This window comes from Chiloscyllium plagiosum, chromosome 23 (genome assembly GCF_004010195.1).
Source record: "Chiloscyllium plagiosum isolate BGI_BamShark_2017 chromosome 23, ASM401019v2, whole genome shotgun sequence".
In the NCBI taxonomy this organism is placed as follows: domain Eukaryota; kingdom Metazoa; phylum Chordata; class Chondrichthyes; order Orectolobiformes; family Hemiscylliidae; genus Chiloscyllium; species Chiloscyllium plagiosum.
In genome coordinates, this window is record NC_057732.1 from 31298481 (window position 1) to 31318426 (window position 19946).

Here is a 19946-nt window from a genome sequence, read left to right on the forward strand (position 1 = left end):
AAAAATTGAGTATTATGGATTCCAGTTACCCAGGTTTTTCTTTACATTTTATCCTGAACTTTCATTGAACTAATAATACTTCAGACTTCCAAATAAACCAGGCAGAGTATTATGTCTATTTTATAGATTGGTAGTATGTCCTATCTGCTTGAAAAATGAAATTGGAAAATCCTTTTTAGTATTTTATATGCTTTCACCACAGACGTATGTCCAGAGAATCATGAACTTGCATCTTGTCTTGTGAAACTCAAAGCATTTTATTTTGGTTGTGACTGCAGCTCATGATGTGCACACTCAAATTTTCATATTCAGACATTCTTTAACCCTGGAACCCCAGGTAAGTTATCTTTGTCATAATGTTACTATCTTCATAGAGATTTTCACGCAGAGGGTTGTGTGTAAGGAATGAGCTGCCAGAGGGAGTGGTGGCGGCTGGTACAATTACAACGATTAAAAGGTATCTAGATGGGTTTATGAATAGGAGGGGTTTAAACAGATATGGGTAAAATGCTGGCAAATGGGACTAGATTAATTTAGAATAGCTGATCCGCATGGATGAGTTGAATGGAAGGGTCTTTTTTCATGCTGTACAGGTCTATGACTCTAGTAGTATCTTAACTGGAAGCTTTTTTATTGGCTGAAAGGATTACCACAACAAGACTTACATTTTTAAGAGGCTTTTACTGTAACAAACTAGAAACATTATTGATTAAACACGATTTTTGTAGGTCACTTGTACTTTTTTAAAACAGCATTATCTCCTTTTACTTCTACCATAACTAAAAATACAATTTGTGGTATACTTTACATTGTTTACTAATTAGATATTCAATTCTCCTGGAACCAGTGTCCTTTAGCACCTAAAGGTTTATATCCATTCCTGTCCCAACCTGGTAACTTCTCGCTCCAGAATTATATTCCAAGTTGAGCATTTGTTTTCTGTGGAGTCTCTTTGATACACTATGCAAAAGCTTTGCAGTCTCATTGCAAATTCTCAGGAATTTGGTCTTCTTCAATCCAAGTATGATCTCTCACCCGCGTGAATGCACAAAATGGTAGATATTTTCCACACCTAACTTCTCCCTTTCTGTTGGATCCTGGTAGACTACCAAAGCCAGAGTATTGTCAGGGATCTATGAGAAATTCTTCCCTTCTCAAACACCATTTCCGTGGCAATGAGATTAGTGTGGGCCTTTTTATTCAAGTGTAAATACTGATAAGAAATAAGTGAGACCCTAACTTTTTAGTTAGAAATAAAAGGACAGGTTCATACATAAGTTTTCAATCCAATATTCTTATCACATTCCTGGGAGTATGCAGATTAGCAGTGTAATAAATAAAAGTAAGGATATGCTCCCATTGTCTCACCTTTTTTCCCATTAAACCATCTGAGATCTCCTGTTAATTCTTAACAGCTATGTCAATCCTTTTGATTACTCCAGCACATCTGTAAAATGGAAATTACTTGTCTTGGTTTGATTTTACAGATAATCCATTTTTTTTTCTGTTAATCGATGTTTCACACCAGACTTTCCTAGAAACAATTCTATTCCATCTTAGTTTTAGTCAATGCCTACTGAAATGTGAACAGAAATTTCTGTGCTGGATTACAGGTTCAACAGAAAATGTGGAAGTCCGTGTCACGTAATTTGGAAGTAAGTTGGATTTTCCTGTTTGATTGTGCAGTTGTCAGTTTATTACGTATACATGTAGCAGACCATAATGAATCTTGTGATGGGGTTGGGCAGAAAGTTGATACCTCTTTTGTTACATTACAGGGTTCAAAGTCCTGGTGCTATATTTTAAGGGCATTTTAGGCAATCATTCCCTGAAAGTCACAAGCATCACATGGTTTTGGAGTGGATGCCTATGGCTAAACGTTCAGGTCCTTTCACCCGTACCCTGTTGGCTTGCTACTATACTTCTGGTCAACTTTGAACTTTACCTGAATGGAAGACAGACTTTCCAATCTCGGTCAACCTCCTTGATGTATGCTTATTACATTTGAGTTTTTCTGCCTCAGTCATCCTTTGTGCCCTGTGTGACTTGGATGACTTTCATCTTAGAGGAGAAAGTGAGGTCTGCAGATGCTGGAGATCAGAGATGGAAATGTGTTGCTGGAAAAGCGCAGCAGGTCAGGCAGCATCTAGGGAACAGGAGAATCGACGTTTCGGGCATTAGCCCTTCTGACTTTCATCTTACTCAATCATGGAGTGGCATAGACAAATGCTACTCAAAGAGGACAAGGCAGGGGCTACTCACTTCAATTCCAGCAAATAAAAAACCTCATCTGTTGCACATCTCTTATTTGGACTCAGAAATTGAAATGCATATACTACTAATTTGAGGAGAAAGTTTATAAAAATCACACATCAGGTCATAGTCCAGCAGGTTTATTTGGAAGCACTCGATTTTGGAGCACCACTCCTCCTCCAGGTGGTTATGGAGGTTAAGATCATGCTCACAGAATTTATAGCCAAAGGAGTCCAGTGTCTTGGAGATGTGATTATAGTAAACAACCTTAGATTAAAACTTGCATCTTTTATAATAGGATATACTGGTTTCAGTTCTTTGATATGTAAATCCCAGAACTACTTTTAAATTACATTCTCAAGATAGCTCACCTTTTTAAACAATAGGTGTGAAGTCTGTCTGTGTCCCAATGCTATGTCAAACTGACAAACCCTCTGTATAGTTTTACATGGATTCATGTAGTTTGAGAAAAATAAGAAGTAATTCTGCAAAAACAAATTCACCCCATAAGCTTAGGTGTGTGCATGTAGGAGCCACAGATTGAGTGTGGATGTGTGTGTGTGGGTGTGAGAGTACATGATTGTGTTTGTGTGTGTGTGTATAAACTTGATTAAGTGTGGGTGTGATAGGGTATGTGTGAGGGTTGCGTGTCAGTGCGAGTGTGGGGGGTGTACGTGTGCTTCTGAGAGAGAGAGTTCATGTATGATGGAGGGTCTGCATGGGTGTGTGAGTATGCAGGAGTTTTGTGTGTGTGTGTGTGTGTATATCATGCAGTGGGGTCATCTGACATGAACTCGAGGTCCCGGTTGAGACTGTTCCCATGGGTATCAAACTTTGCTATCAGCTTCTACTCAGTTGCTTTGTTGCTTGTCCCAAGTCCACCTCTGAGAATGGTCACCCAAAGGTCTGAGGCTGAATGTCCTGGACCCCTGAAGTGTTCCCCGACTGGGAGGGAACACTCCTGCCTGGTGGTTGTTGCGTGGTGTCCATTCATCTGTTGTCATAGCGTCTGCTCAATTTCGCCAATTTACTATGCCTCAGGGCATCTTTGCCTGCAGCATATGAGATAGACAACATTGGCCAAGTCACATGAGTACTCACCGCATATATGGTGGGAGATGTTCCCACATGTTAATATTCTGACACATCTTGCAGCAGCTGCTGTGGCAGGGTTGTGCGGTGTTGTTCTGAATGCTGGGCAGTTCGCTACATCCAGTGCAGTGTTGTGACAGAAGCTGGGGGTTTCCTGTACAATGGGTTTCACAATACCTTTGACATAGCCAGAGAGATTCTCACATTGGGATCTCATTGCCTAATACGATGGGATGAAGATCCCATTTGTGAAGTTAGTTGGGAAGTGGAAGCTAATAATTATGAGCATGCATAATATATAATAGGGCTTCCTAATGTTTCTATTAGTTCAACCCACCTTTCTAATTCGTAAAGTTCTTAGAATTTTAAACTTACACATTTTTTAATCAACTTGATTAGACATGGTACATGCCTTCGGGAAAGCTGGGATCTAAATCCAGGACTTTTGGCAAGTGTTAGTGACACTACCATTGTGGAATAAGGCCTTTTTACAAACTGTAATTCTTTCATCAGGAACCTGATTTTTGGTCTTTTGTGAAATTAAGTTCCCCAGCTGCCTTGTTTCCTGCTCTCAGGAGCAACTGAAAATCCCACCCAGTATAATATCCGGTGTTACATCATCTGCAATGTCGGTTTTAAGAATATTATATAGTTTTTTCTCATGAACTATAACTTGGTCTAAAGGAGTAATTAGATTAGTTGAGCCACCGTTGACAGATTACAGGTCATAGAAATGTATGGCACAGAAGTAGACCCTTCTGTCCAACTCGTCCATGCCGACCAGACATCCTAACCTAATCTAGTCCCATTTGCCAGCACTTGACCCAAACCTTTGAAACCCTCCTTATTCATATACCCATCCAGATATCTTTTAAATGCTGTAATTTTACCAGTCTCTACCACTTCCTCTGGCAGCTCATTCCATACGCTCACCACCCTCTGTGTCAACAAGTTGCCCCTTTTACATCTTTCCCCTGTCACACTAAACCTATGCCCTCTGGTTCTGGGCTCTCCCATCCCTGGGAAGAGACTTTGTCTATTTATCCTATCCATGCCCCTCATGATTTTATAAACCTCTATAAAGTCACCCCTCAGCCTCTACTCCAGGGAAAACAGCTCCAGCCATCTCAGCCTCTCCCTATAGCTCAAATCCTCCAACCCTGGCAACATCCTTAAATCTTTTCTGAACCTTTCAAGTCTTCCAATAGGAATATTCCATGCAATATTCCAAAAGTCTTGGAAGTTTGTCAGGGATGCGTTTTTCCTGTTCGACTTCCTATAGGTATACTCCTTGTTCAAAACTTTTGGAGGTTTCGTGAGGGTACAATAGGTCAAAGGTTTCCGATTGATACTTAAGCAAAAGAGTCAGCAGATGCCTCACCATTCATTTTTGCAAATGTCCTGTTAGGATTCTGATGAAATTCTCTTCTTTCATTGCAAGATTCTTTTCTACGCTTTTGCAGTATCCAGTAACTTCAGTTATTTCTTGATATCATACACAATGAATCAAATTGGTTTAAAAACTGGCATCTGTAATGCTGGGATCTCCTGATTTCATAAAAGTTTTAATTGGAGTAAGGTACATTTTAATGGTATGAGACAAGAACTTTCAAAAGTTGATTGGAGTAAACTTTTCACAAATAAAAGGATATATGACAAGTGAAAGGCTTTCAACTGTGAGATGAATTCAAAGACATTATGTTACTGTTAGAGTGAAGGGGAAGGAAGATAAGATTAAAGAGCAATGGATGAATGAAGATAGAGCTTCTAGTCAAGAATAAAAGAGAATCTTACATTCAGTATAGTCAATGGGGTTCTAATGAATCGCTTAGTTAATATAAAGATTGTAGGGGCATTCTTAAGAAGGAAATCAGAAAAGCAAAAAAGGGATATGAGAGAGCATTGGCAGATAAGGTTAAGGATAGTCCAAAGAAATTCTTCAAGTACATTAAGAGTAAGAAGGTAACTAGATAGAGGGTAGGGCCCTTAAAGATCAAAGGGATAATCTTTGCTTTACACCCCAGAAGATGGGAGATTTATTAAAAGAATATTTCCTGTCAGTCTTTACTAGAGAAAGAAATGGAAGCTCGAGGACTCGGGGGGAACAGAGGGGGGAATAAATATTGCTGTTTTTAAAAACAGTTCACGTCACAGAGGAAATTCTGGTAGTCTTGGAGAATACAAAGGTGAATAAATTGTTGGGACCTGATCTAATGTATTGCAGAATGCTGTGGGAAGTAAGGGAGGAAATTGTGGCACCCCTTACAGAAATCTATGCATCATCTATTACTATAGTGAAGTGCCTGATGACTGGAGGATGGCTAATGTTATGCCTTTGTTTAAGAAGAGTTGTAAGGAGAAACGAGGGAACTCAATAGACCTGTGGGGCTGACTTCAATTGTGGGTAAGTTGATGGAGTTGATTCTGAAAGATACACTGTAAACATTTCAAGAAGCAAAAATTGATTAGGGATAGTCAGCATTGTTGTGGTCCTGTGTCTCTCAGACTTGATTAAGGAAGTTACCAAAAGATTAAGAGCAGAGCAACATATGTTGTTCACTTAGACTTTAATAAAGCCTTTGACGAGGTTCCACATGGTAGAGTAAAGTTCGGTCATATGGGATTCAGGGTGAGCTTGGCAACTGGATATAGAATTGGCTTAACAGCAGGAGACAAAGGTTGCTTTATACACTGGAGGCCTATCACCAGGGATTAGTTCTGGGTCCTCTTTTGTTTGTCACCATATAAATGATTTGGATGAGAATACAGAAGGCGTGGTTAGTAAGTTTGCAGATGACACCAAAATTGGTGCTATAGTAGACCGTGAAGAAGGTTTTCTAAGATTACAAACTGATCTTGATCAAATGGTTCAATGGGCTGAAAAATGCCAGATGGATTCAATCTGAATAAATGCAGGGTGTGTTGCGTTTTGGTACAACAAACAGGGGTAGGGCTTACACAATTAGTGGTAGGGTTTTGGGTAGTGTTGCACAACAGAAGGACCGAGGGGTTTCAGGTACATAATTCTTTGAAGTTTGCATCACGTAAACACAATCGGGTCAGGCAGCATCCTGAGGCCTTGGACAGAGGTGAGTGGGGGTGTGTGTGTGCAGGTTTTACGCCTCCTGTAGTGGCCTTCACTGCTCAGTCCTTTTGAGTATAGGAGTTGGGAAATCATATAGAGGTTGTACAGGCCTCTTACTGTGTCCCATTCTGGTCACTCTGTCATATAAAGGATATTATTAAGCTGGAGAAGGTTCAGAAGAGATTTACTAGAATGTTGCTGGCTATGAAAAGTTTGAGTTAAAAATAAAAGCTGGATTACCTGGGACTTTTTTTTCACTGGAGTGTAGGAGGTTGAGAGGTGACCTTTGTAGAAGTTTAGAAAATTATGAGGGGTATAGATAGAGTTAATGGTTGGTGTCTTCCCTAGGGTGCATATTTTTAAGGTGATGAGAGAGATTTAAAAAAAGACATGGGGGCAATGTTTTTTAAGAGGGTGACTCACATGTGAATTTCGTGAGGAAGTGGTGAGTGTGAGCACAATTACAATGTTTAAAAGGTACTGCGATAAGCACATGAATAGAAGAGGTTTGGAGGGATATGGGCCAGAAGCAAGCAGGTGGAGCTACTTCAGTTTGGGATATGGTTGCATGGACTGGTTGCACTGAAGGGTCTGTTTCCTTGCTGTATGACTGTCCATTCGGGCTGTTCTAGCTGAAGATTGTTCCAAATGCTTTAATCTTATCTTTTGTGCTTGCGTATTGGGCTCCTCCCTCATTGAAGATGACTGTGGAGCTGCCCCCTTCAGCCAGTTGTTTGATTTGTTCACTATCATTTACAACTGAATTGGCAGGATTGCAAAATTTAGATCAGATCCGTTAATCGTGGAATTTCTTAGCCTTGTCTGTCACCTGCTACGAAAACAACAGGATTGCATGCTCATTACAGAGAGATGACTGGTGCTGGTTTAACCTGAGGGGCAGTGTTAAGAAGGTGGGACTTCTGTGGTAAAATCAGCTAGTGCAGGAATTGAACCTGTGCTGTTGGTATCACATTGCATTGCAAGCGAGCCATCCAGCCAACTGAATTAACCAACCTTCAGTAACACTTGGGTAGTTTTGTGTTGTAGGTTCATTGGGTTGTCAACACATTTTTAGATATGTCCAATACTGCTACTGGCATGCTGTCCTGCCCTCTTTATTGAACCAAGGTCGATCCTTGGAATGTTGGAATGTGTTGGAATACAGTATGCTGCTACTAATGGACCACATGGCCTTATGGATATTGGGTCTTTGAGTTGCATGGTCTGTTCAAAGTCTATCCCATTTGCCATGGTGACATGTTACACAATACAATGGAAGCTATCCTCAAACTTAAAATGGTACTTCGTTTGCATAAGGATTGTACAAAGGTCCCAACTAATATTGTCATGCTTACTTGCATCTGTGGCAGGCAGATTGGTGAGGATGAGGATAAGCATGCTTTTCCTTCTGGATGACCTCTTCCCTATCTGCTGCCAACCAACTTGAATATCTGTGTCTTTCAGTTGTGGTGCTGCTGAACCACACTTGGTGATGAACACGTCAGTCATCCACACAGTACATTCTGCACTTTTACCAGCCTTAGTGCTTCCTCCAAGTGGTTGAACATTAAAGAGTTCTGATTCATCGTGGGCGGCACGGTGGCACAGTGGTTAGCACTGTTGCCTCACAGTGCCAGAGACCCGGGTTCAATTTCCGCCTCAGGCGATTGACTGTGTGGAGTTTGCACGTTCTCCCCGTGTCTGCGTGGGTTTCCTCCGGGTGCTCCGGTTTCCTCCCACAGTCCAAAGATGTGCAGGTCAGGTGAATTGGCCATGCTAAATTGCCCGTAGTGTTAGATATAGGGGTAAATGTAGGGGTATGGGTGGGTTGCGCTTCGGCGAGTCGGTGTGGACTTGTTGGGCCGAAGGGCCTGTTTCCACACTGTAATGTAATCTAATCTAAACTGCGGAGATTGGTAATGTGTCCATGAGCAGCAGGTTTCCTTGCTCATATTTGACCTTATGCCGTGAGACTCCATGGAGTCCAGATTCAATGTTGGGGACTTGCAGGACTGCTCCCTCTTGATTATGTGCTGCCATGTCTATTGGGTCTGCCCTGGCAGTGGGACAGAACAAACACTGGGAGGATGATGGTGTTGTCTGACACATTGTGTGTGAGATATCATTCTGTGAGCATGAGTGTTTGTGTAATCTGTAAGTCAGTTCTCCTAATTTTGTATTTCCAGATCTTGGTCAAGAGTACTTTGCAATGTCAATAGGGCTGAATTTGTCATTGTCACTTCCAATGCCTTGGTTGATGTCAGTGACCGACATTGGTTTCTTTTTGTGAGGCTTTTTAGCAATTAGAAACAACTGAGTGATTTCCTAGGCCATTTCAGGGGGCAGTTAAGATTTACTATTTTATAAGACGCTGTACAGAATCAGATGGGAGCTAAATGGGAGAAGAAGAAGCAGCATTGTTGTACCAATCAAGAGCAAGATTCTAGGACTTTATTGATTTAAGCAGCAGGAAGTGAGATGAGTGGAATATTTTCAGGAATCTTCATCAACAAACTGAACCCAACCCTAGCTCCACATTTGAGTTTGATGACAACATTGCAGCTGATCATCATCCTGGGAGAAATTATTACGTCAGCGGTCCAAACAGTCTAAAGAACAATAAGGCATCTCAGATCAGTGAGATATCAGCCCATCTTTCAAAATATGACAAGAATTGCCATTAAAAGTAGGGAAATAAGAAGTTGGCTCAAGATGGAGGCATACTCTGAATACTCCTCAATATTAAAAAGTAAGAAGTGGGCATAGCTGGTGCCTTTGTGTCTGTGCATTTAGGTCTGTGTCTATGCGAGTGTCTGCATGTGCACATGTGTGTGTCTCTGTGTGCATGCTTTTTTGTTATGTTTGATATTCTCTTTGCATTTCAGAATTAACTAGAAAGTTTAAAGAGACTTGGATGTTCTAGTCCAGAATTCTCTCAAGGTAAGCTTGCAGGTTGAGTCAGTAGTTAAGAAGGCAAATGCAATTATGCCATTTATTTTGAGGGGACTTGAATATAATAGCAGAGATGTACTTTTAGGCTCTATAAGGTTCTGATCAGACTACATTTGGAGTGTTGTGTGCAGCTTTAGGCCCCATATCTCAAGAAGGATGTACTGGTCTTGGTGCGTGTTCAGAGGAGGTTCACGAGAATGGTCCCAAGAATGAAAAGCTTAAGATATGAGGAACATTTGAGGACTCTGGGTCTATACTCAATGGAGTTTAGAAAGATTGGGTGGGGATCTAATTGAAAAATCTAAAAATTTGGGTCTGTTCTCATTGGAGAGAAGAAGGCTAAGAGGGGATTTGATAGAGATATACAAGATGATCAGAGGATTAGATAGGGTAGGCAGTGAAAGTCTTTTTCCTAGGATGATGACATCAGCTTGTACAAGGGGGCATAGCTACAAATTGAGGGGTGATAGATTTAAGACCGATGTCAGAGGCAGGTTCTTTACTCAGACAGTGGTGAGGCCGTGGAATGCCCTGCCTGCCAATATAGTTAACTCAGCCACATTAGGGAGATTTAAACAATCCTGGGATAAGCACATGGATGATGATGGGACAGTGTAGGGGGATGGGCTTAGATTAGTTCACAGGTCAGTGCAACATCGAGGGCCATAGGGCCTGTTCTGCGCTGTTTTGTTCAATGTTCTATGTAGGACAGCAGAATTCCTTCCCTAAAAGAGATTCAGACAGTGGTAAGGCCGTGGAATGCCCTGCCTGCCAATATAGTTAACTCAGCCACATTAGGGAGATTTAAACAATCCTGGGATAAGCACATGGATGATGATGGGATAGTGTAGGGGGTTGGGCTTAGATTAGTTCACAGGTCAGTGCAACATCGAGGGCCATAGGGCCTGTTCTGCGCTGTTTTGTTCAATGTTCTATGTAGGACAGCAGAATTCCTTCCCTAAAAGAGATTAGTGAATCAGAGATTTTTACTGCAACTGACAATTATTTTAATTGTCCATTACCCTTTTGATTCCAGACTTCATGAAGTTCATAACCAGGTCCCAAGGTATTACCAGGATCTCCGGATTACTAAATCAGTGACAATACCATTGGGCTATTGACTCCTCATTTTCCACATTCAAGGCCATACATAAGTACAAGTTGCTGATTATATTGTAAAATTCACCCAGATAACTTTAGCAACAACTGCTGACCATTATGTAGCAAAAATGTTTCTTTATCGAAAATTAAATTGATCTCATGTAATTGATTTGATAATTATGTTGAAATTCACAAAGACAAATATGATAATCACATTATTCAGCAACTTTGTAACATTGAGTTGTACAAAAACAGAACATGGAACCCTCAGAATATACTAATTTAGATGTGGTTTAATTGTGTAGAAAGATAATTGCTAAACACAATGTCTTCTGATAATTCTCTAATGCTTAACATAATAGACTGAGTGACCACCTTCTACAACAATAACAAACTTTTAGCAGAGTTTTAACATTGGCATCTTGTATCTGGTTTTGGCATTTTCAATATTTTTACCAGATAAAGTATCTTGGAAGACAATCTAATTTCAGTTGAGTAGAAGGTGTCAGAGTTTAGTCAGTACAAACTGGTCTGCATATGTAAATCTGTCAAAATAAAACTGTTAAATGAAAGTTATACATTAACAACAAATCAAGATCTATAAATTTTAAAAAGTAACAATTTGTAAACAATTTATCCTTCTAGCTGTTTTATTATCACCAAAGAAAATGTCTCCTTTGTAGGTGAATTCTGGAGTATAATGTGGTAATGTTTTAGAATATAGTTGTCATATCATTATATTTCAATTGGCTTAATGACTGGTTTTCTATAATGTCGCATGTGTGCACTGGGCTCACTGGGTTTAAATGGAACCATTTTTCCATAAGGTCGTGGAATAGGTAATCCAGAATCACCATCTGGGATATATGCATTCGGCCTCGGCTCAGCTGTTGTAAATACTCCACCGGGCAATAAATGCTTTTCTTCCTCTTCAGTTTCCTGATTTGAGAACAAAATGGAAGAAAATATCTTCAGTGTTTGTTATTAATCCAGTTGCTAAATTTTGGGTGAGCCAAAAAAGTATTATGGATTTGTAGTGTACTGGAATGCACCTAGAGGATGTTTAATCATATGTAAATATTGTGTCTAGGAGAAAGTGAGGACTGGAGATCAGAGTCGAAGAGTGTGGCTCTGGAAAAGCACAGCAGGTCAGGCAGCATCCGAGGAGCAGGAAAATTGACGTTTAGGGCATAAGCCCTTCATCAGGAATGTGGGTGGGGAGGGAAAGGGGCTGTGAGATAAATAGGATGGTGGGGGTGGGCTGGGAGGAAGGTAGTTAGGAATGTGATAGGTAGATCTAACTCTTACCTAAAATTCACAAATCTGATTGCCCCGATTGACTCATCGTCTTTGCCTGCTGCTGCCCCATCGAACTTATCTCCTCATACCTTGATACTGTCTGTCTCCCTTGGTTCAGGAGCTCCCACATACATTCGGGATACCACCAACACTCTCCACCACCTCCATGACTTTCATTTCCCCGGCCCCCAATGCCTCATCTCTTTAGACATCCAGTCCCTGTACATATCCACCTGCCATGGCGAAGGCCTCCAGGCCCTCCGTTTCTTCTTCTCCCACCGACCCAACCAGTACCCCTCCACTGACACACTCATATAATTTGGTGGAACGGGTCCTCACCCTCAACAACTTCTCCTTCGAATCCTTCCACTTCCTTCAAACAAAAGGGGTAGACATGGGCACCTACATGGGCCCTAGATATGGCTACCTCTTTATCGGATACATGGAGCAGTCCATCTTGTGCAGCTACACTGGCACCATTCCCCACTTTTTCTTCCACTATATTGATGACTGTATCAACGCCACCTTGTGCTCCCACAAGGAAGTTGAACAGTTCATCAACTTCACAAACATCTTCCACCCTGACCTTAAGTTCAACTGGACCATCTTGAACACTTCCCTTCCCTTCCTGGACCTATCCATCTCCATTTCTGGCAACCAAGTCAACATGGATATCTACTTCAAACCCACTGACTCCCAAAGCTACTTGAACTACACCCCCATCTTGTAAAAATGCAATCCCTTACTCCAAATTCCTCAGCTTATGCTACATCTGTTCCCAAGAGGAGCGATTCCACTCCAGGATATCCCAGATGGTCGCCTACCTCAAGGACTGCAATTTCCCCTCCCACATGGTCAACAATGCCCTCCAGCGCATCTCCTCCTGTTTCCGCACCTCCACCCTTGAACTCCACCCCTCTGAAAGCAACAAGAATAGAACCCCGTTCTGGTCCTCACATTCCACCCTACTACCCTCCAGATACAGTACATTATCTCCTACCATTTCTGCCAACTGCAATCGGACCTGAGAGATTTTTTCCTCCCCACCCCTATCAACATTCCTCAGAGACTGTTCCCTTGCGACTCCCTCATTCGGTCCACACCTTCCACCGACCCACCCTCCACTCCCAGCACTTTCCCTTGCCGCCGTAAGAGGTGTAAAACCTGTCACCAAACCACCCCCCTCACCTTCGTCTAAGGCCCCAAAGGATCCTTCCACACCCGGCAGAGATTTTCTTGCACATCCAAACACCAGCTCTACTGTGTCCATTGCTCTCTGTGGTCTCCTCTACAGTAGGGAGACAGGATACCAACTTGTGGAATATTTCAAGGAACATCTCCAGTACACATGCACCAAATGACCTCACCGCCCTGTGGTTGACCACTGCAACTTCCCCTCCCACACTGCCAAGGACATGCAAATCTTAGGCCTCCTCCACCGACACATCCAATCTACCCAACAACTGGAGGAAGACCGCCTCATCTTCCACCTTGGGGCCCTCCAACCATATGGCATTGATGTTGATTTAACCAGTTTCCTCATCTTCCTCCCCCCAAACCTTTATCAAAGATCCAACCCTCCAACTTGGCACCACCCTCTTGAACTGTCCTACCTGTCCACTTACCTTCCCACCTAACCACTCCACCCTCCCTTGCAACCTATCACCACCACATCCCCAGCTACCTTCCTCCCAGGCCCAGCCCCTTTTTCCTGCCAACAACCCCCCACACATTCCTGAGGAAGAGCTTATGCCCGAAACGTCGATTCTCCTGTTCCTTGGATGCTGCCTGACCTGCTGCGCTTTTCCAGCAACACATTTTCAGCTCCATTTAAATAAATCCTAGATGAGTTTTGGATGCAGCAAAGGCAAAATAATAGAGTAGATTTTCAAGTTTCAACATGGTAGGCAGAAAGCAAATGCACATGCGCATTACAGCTAGATGTGAGCCATCGACCGTACTAAATAGGGTATGCAAGTTGGGATTATCTTAGGCACAGTATTTATTTAAAATCAGATCCTGCGTGCCATTTACAATCTTCAAGTACCATAAGATTTCATGATTTGGAGGAGCTGGTGTTGGATTGGGGTAGACAAAGTTTAAAAATCACATAACACCAGGTAATAGTCCTATAGGTTTATTTGGAAGCACTAGCTTTTTGACCACTGCTTCTCCAGGTGGTTATGAAGCAGGATCATAAGACACAGAATTTATAGCAAAATATTACAGTGATACAATGATACATTGAACAAACCTAGATAGTTAAGTCTTTCATCTTAGAATGGATTTGCTGGTTTTGGTTCTTTAATATGTAAATCCCAGAATTACTTTCAAGTCACGTTCTCAAGATAATTTAAGGTTTTACAACAAAAGGTGACATCTCAGCTCGGATAATATATGAAAGGTGTGAGGTTAGAGTCTGTATCCCAACCTTTAGTCAGACTAGTTCTATTTCTAAAGTGAAATTTACAAAATATTACATGTATTGACTGTCTGCATTGACTGCTTGTAGGTTCTGCATTTTTTGGGCAAAATAGAATGTATCTGCAAATATAATTCTGCAAATACAAATTCACTCCATAAATCTCTGTGTATGTGTGCATGAAAGAGAGTGAGTGTGTGCGTGTGAGTGCATGTGAGAAAGTGTTTGCATGTGTACAAGCTTGGTAAAATGTGTGTGTGATGGGTTATAAGCCTGTGAGAGGTGTATGTGTACATAAGGGAGAGAGCGTGTATATGAGAGAGAGAGACTGTGTGTGTGTGTGTGTGTGTGTGTGTGTCACCTGTGGGGTCACCTGTAATGTGACATGAACAAAAGGTCCCAGTTGAGGCCATCTTCACAGGTACCGAATGTGGCAATCGGCCTCTGCTTGGCCACTTTGCATTGTTCAACCTCGGACCTTCGGGTGACCATCCGCCAAGGTGGACTTCGGGACAGGCAACAAAGTAAAGTGGCCAAGCAGAGGCTGATAGCCAAATTCGGAACCCATCAGGATGGCATCAAACGGGACCTTTGGGTGACTCACAGCACTATTCTCTTGCGTGGTCTCTCATACTCTCACATGCATATACATATAAGTTTATAGAGTGAATTAGCATTTGCAGAATTATATTTGCAGATACATTCTATTTTGCTCAAAAAATGCAGAACCTGCAAGTAGTCAATGCAGGTAGTCAGTCCGTATAATATTTTGTAAATTCCACTTTGGAAATAGAACCAGTCTGACTCAAGATTGGGATACAGACAGACTCTAAACTCACACCTTTAAGGCACTGTATGCCACCTTTTGTTGTAAAACCTTAAGTTATCTTGAGAATGTGATTTAAAAGAAGTTCTGGGATTTACATATTAAAGAACTGAAACCAGATGAAAGACTTAACAATCTATGTATCATTGTATCACTGTAATCTATAAATTCTGTGTCTTATGGTCCTGCTTCACAGCCACCTGATGAAGAAGCAGTGCTTCAAAAGCTAGTGCTTCCAAATAAACCTGTTTGACTATAACCTGGGGTTGTGATTTTTAAACTTATGACCAACTTAATGACATCGGTCGAGAGTGTGGTGCTGGTAAAGCACAGGAGGTAAGGCAGCATCTGAAGAGCAGGAGAATCAGTGTTTCAGGCATAAGCCTTTCATCAGGAATGAGGTTTGTGGGCAAGGGGGGGCTGAGAGATAAATAGTGGGGCATGGGGGTGGGGGAAAGATAGCTGAGAATGTGATAGGTAGATTAAGGTGGAGGGGAAAGGTGATCGGTCGGTGAGGAAGGTGGAGCAAATAGGTGGGAGGGAAGATGGACAGGTCAAGAGGGCAGTGCCAAGTTAGAGGCTCGGGACTAGGAAAAAATGGGGCTGGGGAAATGAGGAAACTGATGAAATCTACATTGATCTTGTGTGGTTGCAGGGTCCCAAGGTGGAAGATGAGGTGTTCTTCTTCAGGCATTAGGTGTTTAGGGTTGGGCAATGGAGGAACCCCTGGACCTACATGTCCTTGGTGGAGTGGTTGGGGGAGTTGGTGTTTGGCCACGGGGTAGTGGGATTGGTTGGTGTGGGTACCCCAAAGATGTTATCTGAAATGATCTGGAAGTTGGCGTCCTGTCTCTCTGATGGAGAGAAGACCACATTGGGTGCAATAGGTATAGTAGATGGTGTGTGTGGAAGTATAGGTAAATTTATAGTAGATGACGTGTCTTGGGTTTCATGCATTTCAATATTTAAGCTCAAGGTCCCTCCTCACTCCATTCTTTCCTAATTGCCCATAAATACAAACAACTGAATTTGTTAGTCAGTTTATCTTAAATTGCATTTACTTGTCCTATAACGTTTTTCCTGACAGTTGACATAAACTGTGAAATTCATACCTTGTTTTTCATCTCCATCTCTCTTTTGTGTCTATTTTCTTTATCCACTAGTTTTAGCCATTCAGATTCAAATTCTTCACTGGGTGCCATTCCCTGCTCCATCCGTAGGCAACATGTTTCCAGAAACTGCTGCTTATCCCTGACATCCTGTTGGAGTTGTATGGCATTGGCCTGTTGCATAGACAGCTCAGAAACCACGGCCATCATCTTTCGTGTAACATCTTTGACCTTTCCTTGCATTTCATTCACCTGTAAGTTTGTTGTAAATTCCTCTCAATTCAGACAAATTCATTTAAACATCATTATCAGTTTTAATACTTATTGAAATCAGCTGTCATTAAGCCCAAGTTTAAAAATTGCACAACACCTGATGAAGGAGCTGCACTCCGAAAGCAAGTGCTTCCAAATAAACCTGTTGGACTACAACCTGGTGTTGTGACTTTTAACTATGTACACTCCAGTCCAACATTGGCACCTCCAAATTGTCATAAAGCCAGTTTTTCAGTAGCTCAGATTACTAATTGAAATTGCTGTTGGCTATAAGTAGTGTGGACTGTAAAAAAACATTTAAAATTTGAAGTAATTTGATCAGTACGATCTATAATGTCTATAACATTATCTCAGCAGGAAGGCTCAGATAAACAGTTCCCATTGATAGCTATTGACTCTCCCAGACTGATCGTTATCCACTCCTTTGTCTATCTAACCATTGTTCTCTCTCTTTGGTGCCTATCTCCACTTATTGTTTACTCTTTATGCCCTTTTCTCCACCCTATCTTCTGCAGAAAAAACATTTTCCTAGCTACGAACACTCTCTGCTCATTCCTGAAGAAGGGCCTGTGCCCGAAACGTCGAATCTCCTGTTCCATGGATGCTGCCTGACCTGCTGTGCTGTTCCAGCAATAAAGTTTCAACCTTGGTGCCTATCTCCACCTATTGTTTACTCTTTATGCCCTTTTCTCCACCCTATCTTCTGCAAAAAAAACATTTTCCTAGCTACCATAGTTCTGAGGAAGGGTCACGGGACCCAGAATGTTAACTCTGACTTCTCTGCACAGGTGCTGCCAGACCTGCTGAGTTTTTTCCAGCAATTTCTGTTTTAGTTTCTGATTTCCAGCATCTGCAGTTCTTTCAGATTTCTTTTGAGATAAAAAGATTCTTTCTTGTTTAACCTTGAAGACAAAGATAGATGTGAGTATACTGGATCAAAAAAATCTGTTTCCAAATCTCCTTTTTTAATTGTCAGCTTGGTTGAATTTAGACAGCACAAATAATGAGCATGCTATCAAAGAATTCTGACTGCTGACAGCATAACAGTAACAGATGTACAGAATTTCTTATCTGTAGTTTTGAAACAGTTGTATATTAAGAGAGAGATTTTTTAAAATTTGATAAATATGCCTGATGAGAGAAACATGCAAGATGACAACCAAATCCACGCCATCTTGCACATTGGTTAAGCTCTGGTACAGAGGATTCTTGAGAAATTCTTTGGGGTGGTCTACAGAATTTGGCTGATAGGTATCCACAAAAACTGGTAGGAAACCAATTTTTTTTTTGGAAAAAGAAGTTAATCAGTTAACCAACTTAAAGGACAAATATAGCTTCTAAATATTAGTATGGATTTCATAGGATTCATTTCTCAACAAATTCCTAATAAGCTATGGTCTCCATTTTGTGTAATTGAACACAAGTGTTATTTATAAGCAACAGATATGTTGATATCAAACAGTAATGTTTGAATTACATAGTGGGTCCTAGCAGTGAAATTGGCCATCATCTCAAATAGCCTGTCCTGATTAATATATTACATGAGTTTTCTCACTAATTATTTTCCCAACCTTGTCTCCATAACTGTAAATGCAATTTTCCTCTGGTGTGTTTCAAACTTTTATTTTAAATGTATTATTGTTACCTGCTTCAGCTAAACCATATGCTGAGTGCACATTCTTTAAAGTTAAGGTTTCTCCATATTCATCCTATCAAACCTTAACTTTAAAGATCTGTATTAGGTCTGCACAATCCTGATAGTTGTATCTTCTTGATTCTGGTAACATCCTTGTATATTTTCTTCATTGTTTCAACGTATGTCATATAGAATGGAGACCTGAACAGCACGCTGCCCTCCCAAGTGTGGTTGATTCAAGATTTGAGACAAATAACAACTCTCAGCTAAATGAAGGAGAGCATGCATGAATACAACAAGATCAGGACAACAAACAAACTTAGACTGGCAAGTGCTCGGTGATGAAAGTTTCAACAAGACAGAGTAATCACCTGCCATGCAATAGTAGTAGCATAATTATGTCCTCCCTCAACAACACTGAATTCACTGTTGACTTGGGTTCAATTTTATCCTCCTGCTCTATTTATCCATAGCATCTAATTTTTGGCCAACCTCTTCTTACATTATTATGCAATATATTTCCCTTTAATTTCTATAGGTGTTTTTTACATGTAAGTATTGCCTGTTTTATAATTCATTGTCATTCATCATCATTAGCATGCCTTTTTAGCTCAATTTTCATTCCCTCAGTTGTTTATCCCCTACCAATTTATTTACTTCAGTCTTGCACAATCTGTATCTCTCTCAAACTGTTATTGAGTCGTCTTCATAAAGCACAGAAACAGATCTTTCAGTCCAACCCCTCCGTGCCAACCACGCATCCCAATCTGACCTAGTCCCATTTGCCAGCATTGGACCCATGTCCGTCTAAATTCTTCCTGTTCGTACATGCATCTAGGTGCCTTTTTTAAATGTTGTAAATCCACCCACCCTCAACACTTCCACTGGCAGCTTCTTCTGTACAACCATCAACTTCTGCATGGTAAAAGTTACCCCCAGATCCTTTTTAAATCTTTCCCTTCTCACCTTATGTCCTCTAGTTTTAGTCTCCCCCATCCTAGGATAAGAAGACCTCATAGATTCATTCTAATCCTGCCCCTCACTATTAAAAGCATAGTTTTAATAATTCTTCCATGGCATGTGGACATCGCTGGTAAGACCTGTAATTGTTGCCCATCTCTAATTGCTCTTGAACAGATAGACAGGTTCAGCCATTTTTGGGCACATTTGAGTCAATCACATTACTATTATATTGTGATCACTATTCCTTAGATATTCTTCCACAATTACTTTGTATTTGTTCCAGATTATTTCTCATTATTAGGTTTAGCAATTTAGTCTCCCCTTTTTGGGTTTACATCTTGGATCAGACAGGCAACACCAGCTTTCCCTTAATGTTGCTGTTGGCTTAGTTAGAGGTATTTGGAAATTTTCTATACTTAGAATTTTGTATTCTTTAATCATTTCATAATATATATTTCTAAATATTTCATTCACCAGTTCCTTTGCATTATTTGTTAACCTGTACTGCACTGTACCTCTAATAATGTGATCAGTCCCTTTCTATATCAATCCATATGGGCTGTGTTTTTAATCTGTTAAAAATGACTTTTCTTTGTACTACCATTACCATATATTTCATTAACACACCAACCCACTTCCTTCCCTATCATTTCTAAACAAATTATAGCTTGAAATAGTTATGTCCTCTCTATCCATGTTTTTGACTTGCATATTGTATTTACATCCTGCTTCTAATTATTGCCTTCAGGTCCCCATTTATTTGCGGATGCTCTGCATTTTTATTTTTTATTTTGGCTATCTCTCCACTGAGCATCCTCACATGAACAAGGGTTGCTAATCATGACTTCCCACATCTCTCTGCTATGATATCACAAGGAGAAGCAGTAGTCCCAAGAACTACCTTAGCTGGTTTTGGGATTGAATACACACAATGG

At 40.9% G+C, this 19946-nt stretch overlaps 1 protein-coding gene and 1 long non-coding RNA gene across 6 annotated transcripts in view; one reads left to right on the forward strand and one right to left on the reverse strand.

Annotated features, from left to right (window-relative positions):
- The first annotated feature begins 275 nt into the window (after nt 1-275).
- Nucleotides 276-19077, forward strand: LOC122561738. The gene is made up of 3 exons (XR_006315098.1): nt 276-337; nt 1614-1655; nt 18241-19077. It is a non-coding gene; the product is annotated as an uncharacterized LOC122561738 (long non-coding RNA).
- The window catches only part of ccdc146 (coiled-coil domain containing 146), a 145562-nt gene continuing 135899 nt past the window's right edge, over nt 10284-19946 (reverse strand). For all 5 annotated transcript variants that reach the window (XM_043713819.1, XM_043713818.1, XM_043713820.1 and 2 more), the window contains 2 exons: nt 16143-16391; nt 10284-11422 (listed from right to left, as the gene is read on the reverse strand). In XM_043713819.1, coding sequence (XP_043569754.1) covers nt 11219-11422; nt 16143-16391 — 453 coding nt within the window. In that variant the 3' untranslated portion in view covers nt 10284-11218. The remainder of the gene's footprint in view (nt 11423-16142; nt 16392-19946) is intronic.